The sequence below is a fragment of the Urocitellus parryii genome, chromosome 10 (genome assembly GCF_045843805.1).
Source record: "Urocitellus parryii isolate mUroPar1 chromosome 10, mUroPar1.hap1, whole genome shotgun sequence".
Classification (NCBI taxonomy): Eukaryota; Metazoa; Chordata; class Mammalia; order Rodentia; family Sciuridae; genus Urocitellus; species Urocitellus parryii.
The window spans coordinates 126,845,596-126,856,490 of record NC_135540.1 but is presented as its reverse complement, the minus strand read 5'-3'; the positions used below and the strand labels follow the sequence as shown (position 1 = coordinate 126,856,490).

The 10,895-nt window shown below is 48.2% G+C and overlaps 1 protein-coding gene across 4 annotated transcripts in view; it reads right to left on the bottom strand.

Annotated features, from left to right (window-relative positions):
- Window positions 1–1,613: 1,613 nt before the first annotated feature.
- The window catches only part of Ccdc149 (coiled-coil domain containing 149), a 91,558-nt gene continuing 82,276 nt past the window's right edge, over window positions 1,614–10,895 (bottom strand). For 2 of the 4 annotated variants that reach the window (XM_026403760.2, XM_026403769.2), the window contains exon 13: window positions 1,617–4,527. In XM_026403760.2, coding sequence (XP_026259545.2) covers window positions 4,091–4,527 — 437 coding nt within the window. In that variant the 3' untranslated portion in view covers window positions 1,617–4,090. Of the gene's footprint in view, window positions 4,528–10,895 lie in introns of all 4 variants that reach the window. The other 2 variants (XM_026403786.2, XM_026403777.2) reach the window with 2 other exon arrangements.

The window sequence follows — 10,895 nt, the reverse complement described above, 5'->3', positions numbered from 1 at the left end:
ATTTTTATTTCAGGTAACAAAAAAGATATAGTTGCGATACATGATGATCACAGAACCCAATCTAGCAAGGTCTGCACATGAATAGAAGTTCCTTCTTTCTTTAAATAAAAAAAATTAAAAAGCCAATTGTTTTAACTTTAATAGGCTATCACTGGCCTTGATAAGATCCTCAAATATATTCCTGAGCTCACAGATTCTCCAGATCAAGCCATCCAGCATTATGCAGACTTTCTCTCTGCATCCAGAAGAAAAATTCTCTTAGTAAAGAGGTGATATGAAATGTAAGACAGCACATCTGTATCTATCACTTTAAATTGCCTTCATGCTGTATCAACTTGTTTTATTTTGTGAGCCACAGTAATATCGAGAGACAACGCCTTCCTGTTTTTTTCGGTTTCTCTTTCTAATTAGATTGGCTTTGAGCTCCCGATCGCATGTCTCTGATCTTCAATTTTTTTTTTCTCTGTGCCAAAAGACATTTAGGGAAAAGGGAACGTATTAAAGCAGTGAGTTGGGCTTTGACTTTTTGGAGTCCTAACTGGAGCTGTCTGAAGCTACCCTCGGTGTCAGTAAGGAGGAGGACTGATCCAGATGGAGGCTTCCAGAATGATACCCCAGAGAGAAGGTGCTCAGATAAAGACTTTTCTGAAGAGAAGTAGGTGCCGTCACCCACAGTGCTGTAGGAGCAAGACAGCCAGAGGGACAAGGGAAACTGTCATTGTAAAGAGCCAGGAAAGATGCCCTCAATAAGCAAGCATCTGGTCTTTGAAGTTCCTTCAAGAGGAAACAGAACTTTCCATGCCGTATGATCAGCAGGGTACAAACGCTCCCAGTGGAGGAACTCATGGGAAAATTCACTCCAAAGTGCGAATGGCTGATGGCAGAGCCTGGTTTTAGAATTTGCCACGGGCATGGGGATATGTGTTTGGGAGCGGAGGCCATTCAGGTCTCTGGCCAGTGGTCCTGGGACAAGCTGTGGGAGAAGGCAGGGGAAGAGGGTGGCAGGTGGGCAGGAGGAGTGTGGAACAGGAAGGAATCTGGATGAGAAATGCCTGGTTTACAAACACCGATCCATCTCCACATGCCTTAATTAAAAGAAAGAAATAGCATCCCCAGGAAGGCAGAGTGTGGGCAGAAGCCTTCATTAGGAGAACGGCCAGCTCAGCAGCATTTATCCAGACTCTTCTGCATTCTGCAGGCAAGCCGGCTGGGACAATGAGTGGACAGACACACCTGTAGAGCCTAACAGGCGGGAGCCTCCGCCCACAGAGCAGGACGGCGGCAAGACCCTAGACACGTGAGGCTCAAAGTCTCGTTAAATCTCTTCCAAGTCTCCTACGCTTCTAAGACATGGTCTGCTTTGGCCCATTATCCCTTCAGTGCCTGTGCCTCTGGGGACAAGACTCCTCCCCAACCCAGAGGGTAAGTCTCGATGGACTCAACCCCATCACAGGAGAACCATTTCCTTGCCAAGGACTGGTGTAGACATAGGCATGTGACTTGGTTAGGTGGCATGTGATGATTCTGACCAATGAAATGTGGCAGGAACTGGGTTCCTTGTTCCTAAAGCACCCACCTGCATATGTGGGGAGAAACTTCCTTCTGCCCTGGGACACGTGTGGCAGCAGGTGATCCCTGGGGCTGGCGCGGCTGTCTTGTTTATCATGGGGAACGTGAACCAGGGACATGGAAACCCAGATTGCCGCTGGTCTTTGAACCAGCCCTGGAGTGCCCCACTTCAGAGGTCCTTGTTATGCAAGAGAACTCCCTTCCCTCTTGTTGACATTCCTGTAAGGGTGACTTGCTGCTGAGAGAACCATGATTGGCGTGGGGTCATCTGGTGGAGTGGGGACAAGAATACCACAAACTTTTCCAACAACTCTTAAGAAGACAGGCAGACAACCACAAGAAATTGCTGATGCTCCCTTTAATGTCTGAGGGACAGACGAACAGTGTTGGAGGGGACATAGTGTCACACACACATATGAATGGCATGTTGGACTTGGATCCTATGTGACAGGGTCCTAACTCACTGGCTCCTGGTCTACCTAATAACACGTGACCCTCCCAAGCTAACTGTACACAGAGAATTTAAGTCAAAGCTCCCTTTGTCCCCATCTCCCCAAAGCCCAGGCTCTCTGGGGCTCCCAGAGCTTTCTGGTCCTGATGACATGTGTTAGAGTTTATCATAAGCCCAGCTTTCCAAAAGGTGATGAACGAGGCCTTAAACATAAACACTTGGCTAACTGTGTGTCAACACCAGAACTTCTGTGTGGCAAAATTTTCCCTTTTGTTATTATTGTATTAAATCTGGTTGTGTTTTCCTGTGGTGGCTCTGGTGTCCTGTGCAGTAGTTGAGGCCCAATCCAGAGAAGTTCTCGACTGCTGGCCTGTGGGAGCTTCGGAGCTGCAGAAGCCACCTCCCCTGAGCAGGACTTATGGGGTGGGTCTGAGGGGTGATGGACAGACTGGAACACAGAGGCAGGGATGGAACACTGGGGGCTCTGCAGTCAGGGACTGAGGACGTGTCCTTGTCCCAAGGAGCAACAGGGTACTGACTCCAGGACCCTCTCATTTCTCAAGGGGGGTGACCTCTAGTGAGTGGGAGAGCAGCAGCTGGAGGCCCACACAGTGGCCTTTCTGGTTGCACTCCTTCCTCCTTCAGAGTCAGGCAGTACCATATCCGATGGGCTGTCATTCAGCCAGGAGGGTCACAGGAGACGAAAACCACAGGAAGTGCAGGCCGGGGCTGGCCACCTGTACAGGTTTCCCACCCAGGACCATGGCCCTGGAACAAGCTTTGGTTTCTTAGGATGAATTTCCAAGCCCTGCCACCTTGGGAGGCTCTCTTTTCCCTGCAGGGGGCGTTTCAAAAGAGTGACTGTGGTTCAGAGGGGTTCTGAGCTTTGGGATGCCGCACTGGACCATCCTGGGGGGAGGAACCTAGCCCGGCTCAGAGAAGGGTCTGTGGGCTGATGCTCTGCAATTCCCTGAAGCTCTGGTCCACCTGGAAAGTCTCATTTTCATCCCCAAGGAAAGTAGCAGCTGGGGTGGGGTGGGGGGGACTGTTCCCTCTTTCTGTGCCCTTGACCTTGTACACTTGGTTCTCAGTCCTGTCCGTGGGCTGCGCTGTAGTGAAGTCATGGTGTTTTCCTCTCTCTTGCCCTGTAGGGCCATGGGCTCTGTCTTGTCTCTAAAACCCCAGCATCTGGTGGCACAGGGGCAGTGGCCTGAGTGTTCTGAAGGTGTGAAGGGCTGGTCCAGGAAACTAGACTGACCCATAAGCAGCAGCTCTTCCCCAGCCCCAAAAGGCAATCAAAGCAGGTAGGCAGCACATGCAGAATAGGGAGGCCATCATTTCTAGATCTAGCCCTCATCTCATCTCAGAAACAAACGTCAGAGCACGGCTGGGGTCCCCTGCCCCTTCCCCTCCTTCCGGCTCCTTCACTTGAGATCAATTAATCCTTCAGCCTCGCAGGCTGCAGATTCCAAACCAGAAGCCAGCCTTCTCAGCCCGCCCAAGTCCCCTTCGCCTGCCAGTCGGCCCGTGACAGACAGTGCTGCCGCGGGAAGCCAGGAACACCCACGCTGCGAGGTCCTGGGGCCCTGACATGATGGAGTGCAGCCGAGGGCCCCGTGGACGCATTACACTCAATCACACCTCTCCCTCCAGCCGCCTCGCCATGACCTCGACGGAGGCCTGATTAAAACCCGTCCCTTCCCAGCTCTTCCCCATAATTTTGATCGACACCATTAAATGCTAATAGAAAAACATCTGATCTCGGATAAAACAAATGCCGACAGAAAGACGGATGCCGCGAACCAGCCATATGGCAGCCACCATCCCCGCGCCGGGCCGTGTCACAGCAGCGCGTCTTCGCAGAAAGGGATGACGCCGCCGAGAAGCTCCAGGACCCGCGTGGAATAAATCATCGGAACGTGCCCAGTTTGCCGCGGGAGCAGGGTTTGCTCGTTTGCACACGCGGAGGTGTCTTAGGAGAAGGCGGCCCGAGAGCGTGTTGGAGGTCCCCTCCTTCCCTTACCGTCCCTGGTGCCTCCTGTGTGCCATCCCGTCGGACCCCGGTCCCTCTCAAGTTGGCACGGCGCTCTTGGTGTCCCCACCCTCCGGGACCCCTTCGCCGTCTTCCCGTGTGGAATCCTCGGCCACTGGCTTGGTGTCCTCCAAGCTGACCAGGGGAGACGCGGAGAGCTCCCCCGCGGAGGCCAGGCCCTGCGGGGACAGCCCCGGCTCGCTCCTGCGGCCCTCGGTGGGACTCCCTCCCCTGACCTCTTCCAGTCCAGCGGCTGCCTGTTCCTCTGTCAGTTTAATTATTTCCCTTCCAAGCCTGTTTGCTTCTCCTTCCGCAGAAGGTAACTGGGGTAATGAAGGATGAAAGTGCTCTCGCGGGTTCCCGGGGCTCGGATTTGCTGGGGAGCTGACAGCGGGGCTCGCAGCGTCGTCAGGCGCTGTCAACACCCCGGCAGCGGCGGCCAGGCTTTCGTCTCCTTCTTGCTTCTGAGCCTCCCCTGAAACAGAACGCAGACAGCCTCAAACCTTGGCAGCAAGTCAGCCCTCGCCCCTCCTCTCCTGCCAACCCGTGGTGACCGGCACAGGGACACCCAGGAAGAACCCCTCTTGCCCTCCCCTTCCATGCATTTGGGGCGCCCCTGCCCAGGGGAAACACTGGACCCACATTTAAAGAGTGAGTAAATGCTCTGGTGCTGGTTGTCACTGATGAAGGACAGGGTGCACGGGGTCACGTTCGTGATCCTTCTGCTTGAGGTGCCTGGCCACCTCCTCACCTCTACTGGCCTCCTTGTGACCAGACTGTCATTGGGCAGCTCAGGAAAGACCTGGGGCTTTTTATAGTAAAGGAAGGAGGCTCTGAGCGGCTCCAGGGTGAGAAACAGAAGGCCAGTGTGAGAGGGATTTAGTGTCACTGTGTCCCTTACTGTCCTCCATCAGCACCTCTGTTCTTTGATGTTTCTTTAATCTCAAAGAAAAGATTATGTGCAAAAGCAGCTTCATGTTCCCTCCTTCCACACTAAGTTACTGTCCCTGAACACCTTTTCTATGTGATGCAAATTCTACAGCTGCAACAAGAAGGGGCAGGAGACAAGGGGGAGCCCTGGATGCACCTTGTCGCTGTTTCTCTGCTCGATTACTTTGTAATCAGAAGGACTTGTCTGGCCTCTGATTCTCAGATACAGAGTGAGGGGAAGGACTCCCTCGGGTGCCTCCCAGACCTAATGATGACGGACAGCGGCTTGGTGGAGTGATCTCGGAGGGCCCAGACCTGCGTCCAGCTGCAGACTGCTTCCCACAGCCCAGGTGTTCTTAGCCCTCCGGTAAAGGAGTGATGAACCTTACAGAAGAGCACAGTTGGGCCTGTTTAGTGCAGGCCCAGGCCCTGGCTAGGGGTGGAGGGCCACACTTCCTGGCCCTCCTGAACGGGGTCACAGTAGAACCCATTCTCACTGAGCTTGCCATCAGACACGTGCAGGTGTGTTTTCAGGCTGCATGCTGGATGTGGGGAGCGGAAGAACAAGCAGGGGTGCGGACAAGGTGGAGCATGTTCTAAACAGGTCATTTGCTTGCTTAAAACTTTTTGCTTGGAGACTCGGGATCAATTTCCATTCCTTTCACTTAGGTCTTTGCAAGGTCCTGTTTCACTCTACAGCTTTGGTTCCCAGGTTCACTCACATACAGGTGACCTTCCAGGAAGGGGACATGCCTTTTAGGTCTCTGATGACACCGTTCAGTTTCTCCCTTCTCTATAGTGAACCCTGCCAGCTCACACATTGGTGAGCTTCTGTGCTGGGTACTGAGCTAAGCATTTGACAAGTGTAACTTATCCAAGAACTTTAAGTCCATGAGAACAGGAGCCTCGGCTGGCTGGTCCGCATTATGGGACACATTGTAAGCACTCAAGAATATTTTCAAAAATAGGCCTTACTTTTCTTTTTTAGTGAAAGTATAATGTGAGGAGATTGGACAAATCTACACAAGCATACAGCTCTGCATGACCAAGCTTCCCGTTACTACAGCCAATACCTGAGACATCTAACTTAGAAAGGCTTATCTGGCTCACAGTTTTGGTTGGGCCCATCACTTTGGGCAAGGCAGCACATTATGGTAGGAGTATGAGGTGGACCACAACAGCTGCCTCCTGACCAGGAAGCAGAAGAGAAGAGAGGAAGGGCCCAGGCTTCCACTGTTCCCTTCAAAGGCATCCCCCCCCCCCCAATGACCTGAAGACGTCCCTCTAGGCCCCACCTTTTAAAGGTTTCACACCTCCCAGTAGCATCTCCTTGGGGATCAAGCCTCTAACACATGATCTTAAGATGCCACATAAGATCCAAACTATACTAAGAAAAATGAATTTTCTCAAAGTGAATACACTGACAAAACCAGAAACTGGGATGAGAAACAGAATATTACCCATCTCCTCCAAACACTTCCTATTCTAGTGCCCCCAGAATCCCTGCCTGGTCACTTCTCTAATCACTATCCTGTTTAGAATGTCCAAATCAGTTTGGCCTGGTCGCTGAACTTTATATACCAGAACCTGTGCACACCAGTCTCTGTCTGACTCCTTTTGCTCTATATGAGGTTTGTAGGATTTTTTCCCCGTGTTTAGAAGTGGTTCATTTAAACACACAATTTCCAACAAATATTGAATGAAAAACATTGAATGAAGACAGGCAATTCACAGGAAAAAAAATACAAATGGCCAGTGGGCACATGAAATGACTCACATCATCACACACAATTAACGTAATCTAAATTGCAACAGGTGGTTTTCCATCATCTCAACTGGCAAAAATTAAAAGGTTTTACAAAGTTCAGCATTGCTAAGGATATAGGGAAGTAAGGGCAATTATATAAAGTAAGAGAATGAAAAGTACCCACATGCTTTTATAGGTCATTTGGACATCATCTATCTCATCCTTAAAAGCATTTGAGAAAGTAATTCTATCATTAGGAATCTACCCAGGGAGATCAGCCCAAATATTTCAAGACATTGGCTCCTGGATGCTCAATATGTTTAATAGCATAAACATGGAAACAGCTCACCAACATGGGATTATGTACAGAAGTACTCTGACCAATTGTAAAATTCCTTCTAGAGGTACAGGTTGAACATCCCTTATTCTAAATGCTTAAGACTAGAAGAATTTCAGATATATTTTTTGAAACCTCTGCCCATACATAATGAGATATCTTAGAAGGGGACCCAAGTCTAAACATGAAATTCAGTCATTTCATACACACCTCATACACATACCACAAAAAGAATTGTATGCAATATTTTCAGTGCATGTGCATTTTGACTGTGACCCATGACATGAGGTCAAGTGCAGAACTCCACTTGGGGCATCATGTTAACATGCAAAAAGTTTCAGATTTTGGAGCCTTCCAAATTTCAGATTAGGGATGTTCAAACTATAGACACTAAAAAATGTTAAGTTGCCTCTGGGGAACAACAGACTAAGGACCAGGGCAGGAAGCAAGGGTGGAGAAGGCTCTGAATTGAATCGCACTTTTGGTGCTACTTACATTTTTTTCTTTTTGCTATTTACATTTTTAACAAGAGCTTGTGTTACTAGTTTTAAAAAATAAGATATGCAGACTCCAAGAATCTGCTCTGATTTGTAGGCTGGGGAATCTACACCCACTGCTTCCATTTCCCGAGTCTGATTCATACCTTGGATCCTTCAACCTGACCTATGTTCTCCCCACCAGGGAGGTCGCATCACCAGCTCCTGTTCTCTTCTCAGTCCCCTCCTCTGTCTCCCTGGTAGCACCCATCTCCACTGGCTACACACCCCTCTCAATTTTCCCTGCCTGTGTTTTCTGGGACAATACCATGTTCTTTTGTTTCTCCTCCAAGCTAGTTCTGTGAGCATGCTGTATTAGTCTCCTACAGCTGCTGTAACAAATAACCACCGACTTCTTGACTTAAAACACCACAAATGGGTTCTGTTATAGATCTGGAGTTCAGAAGTCCAAGGTGGGTTCCACTGGGTGGCAGCCAAGGCCACACTTCCTTGGAGACCCCAGGGGAGGTCTGCTCCTGACCTCTCCCAGCTTCTGATGGCTGCCTCCTTCCCACCTTTGTCACCTTCTCTCTTTTTGCTTTCTTCATGTAATGACACATGTGACCATATTTAGAGTTCACCCAGATAATTCAAGATCCATCCATCAGTCATCTCTGTGAAATTCCTGTGCCAGAGGAGGTAGGGTTTATGGGTTCTAGGGAAATTCAGCCTGAAATCTTTGGGACCATTATCTGGCCTCATAGAAGTACCCTCCTAGTTTCCTTGGCTGATCCTGATATCTCCTGGACCCTCTCAGCAGTCTTCCCCAATGATGCAGCCTCTGTTTCACTTCCCTTCTTCATGCAGTGTCTTGCCCACTGGCCACCTTAACTCCTGCCCACAAGTGCAACTTCCACAGCTATATCCGTGGCTCTACCCCCTACCCTATAAGACATCCAGACCTAATGTTTCTGACTGCTGATTGGATCCTCTGCCTTGAAAACCTGCTGGCTCTTTCTGGAAGACAGTTTTCCCCCAGTACACCTCCTTCTGATGCCATGATGCCATTTCCATACTGCCCTGTGGTCACCTAGACTTCAGACTTGAAGCCACTTTAGTCTATCTAGCTCCTCTTCCTTTCCATCCATGATTAAGCCCTGCCCGTGTCCCTCTGGGTGATGAGCTGAATGCTGTGCCCTCTCCAAATTCCTGTGCTGATGCTCTCGCCCCCAACATGGTAGCTTTTGAGGTGAGAACTGTGGGTGGTGATCAGCTCATGAAGATGAGCTCCCCATGAAAGATTTAGTGCCTTTGTAAGACTCTCTGTCTACCACTTGAAGACATAGTAAGTAGGCAGCCATGCAAAAGCCAGGAAGAGTCCTCATCACTGAATCCACAGCCCCCTGAACCGGGACTCCCCAGCCTCCAGAATGATGAGAAGTTAATATTTGTTGTTTAAATCAGTAAATACATAGTATTCTTCTAGAGCAGCCTGAGCTGGCCAGGCCACTGCTGTCTGCCTCTGCTCACTCTTCCTTCTCAACGTAAACCACGGGTCAGCCGTCTAAGGTCCCTCTACATCAGGGTGGTGGCCGGTTTCCCCGCAGCTTGGCTGGACATGACCTTCATACACCATCTCAGCCAGTGTACCGGGAAGCATTCAGACCGCAGATGCAAACCAGGCTGGATATTTCAGACCCTCAGACCCCCACGGGTGACAGGTATGCGGTAACTGTCCATAAGGATTATATATAAACTTTGAGGATTACTTGATTTAGAAAGATCATATAGTCAAGACGGCATAAATCTAATGTTTTTATACTTCAAGTTTTTACCTAAAAAGAAGGTATAATCTAAAAAGATTGAGTTGAAATGCAGTTAACACATAACAATGCAACATATAATTGACGTCATATTATCTATGATCCAGTCAATTTTATACAATGCATAAAAGTTTTTATGAATTTGAGCAACATGTAGTTTCGAGCACTTCTTTATTTAATTAAACAACTAGATGCATTTTAAGCACTTATTTACCTAATAAGTGCTTAAAATCTTAAGAAAGTAAAAAATGATTATATGGTTCACATTTATTGTACAGTTCAAAACATCTAGTAGATAGGATTTTGAATGTTTCCAATACCCCCAAAATCATGAATATTTGAGATTATGGATATTCCATGACCTTGACTTGATCTCAATACAGTGTACACATATATTGAAAGGCACAGTGTATCCCATAAATATTAGTATCATTATGCATCAACTGGGTCAATTAAAAATTAAGAACAATATTTTTAAGTGGCTAAATCTGTTTTTAAAAAGCTGAGAAACCCTAGAAATGAGACAGCTAAATAAGATGGATCATGAAATAAAAATGAAACTACCAAAATAAAGAAGGATGAAAACAAGAGGAAGTGACTATAGGTGATTTTTTAAAAAATGAAATCATTAGGGAGGAAGATGGCGGGTTTCACCTGAGCAAGGCAGGTCTTCCCTCTAATTCTCCTGGTACAAATTTTCTTTTCACACTTAAAAAGCCATTTTGTTCCTTTGAGCTGTGTGTGTGTGTGTGTGTGTGTGTGTGTGTGTGTGTGTGTGTTTTACTAGGGATTGAACCCAGGGGTGCTCTACCACTGAGTTATATCCCCAGTTTTTTTAATTTTGAGTTGAGGTCTTTCTAAGTTGCCCAGGCTGACCTTGAACTTGCAATCTTCCTGCCTCAGCCTCCACAGTATCTGAGATTACAGATGCATGCCATCACACTCAGCTCTTTAGACTTTTTGATGACTACAGAAAAGTCTCAGAGACGCTTTCAATCAAATCTACTTAATACTTTCCAAAGTCTGAATTAAGCATTCCTCTTCTACATAAATACTGTACCTGAAAATGAGATCATTTCTTAGGCTTAAATGAAATACATGAATATATAAATTAGTGAATTAAGCAAACCTGGATTGAAAAAAAAATACCTATTCAGACCTGTTCAGCTAGGATCACAACACATGTTAGTTCCTAATCAGTTCCTTGGCCTCACTTCCTCCTGCTCCAATTCACCCTCTTGGGGGAGGAGCCACACCTAAAAGCTTTGCTACTCAAGGTGGGGTCTGCAGAGCAGCACTGGGAGCTTGGTAGACATACAAGATCTCAGATACCACCTCCCCACATCTACTGGTTCTGCGGCTGTATTTTAGTAAGGTCCCAGGCGATGTGGGTACACACCACAGTGTGAGGAGCACTGTGAGCTTGAAGTGCAAACCTCACCCCGGCTTCCCCCCGAGAGCAAAACCTTCCAAGGCTGCCAGTGCTTGGGAACAAAGCCCAGGCTGGTAACCAGCACTCAGGCTTCCAGG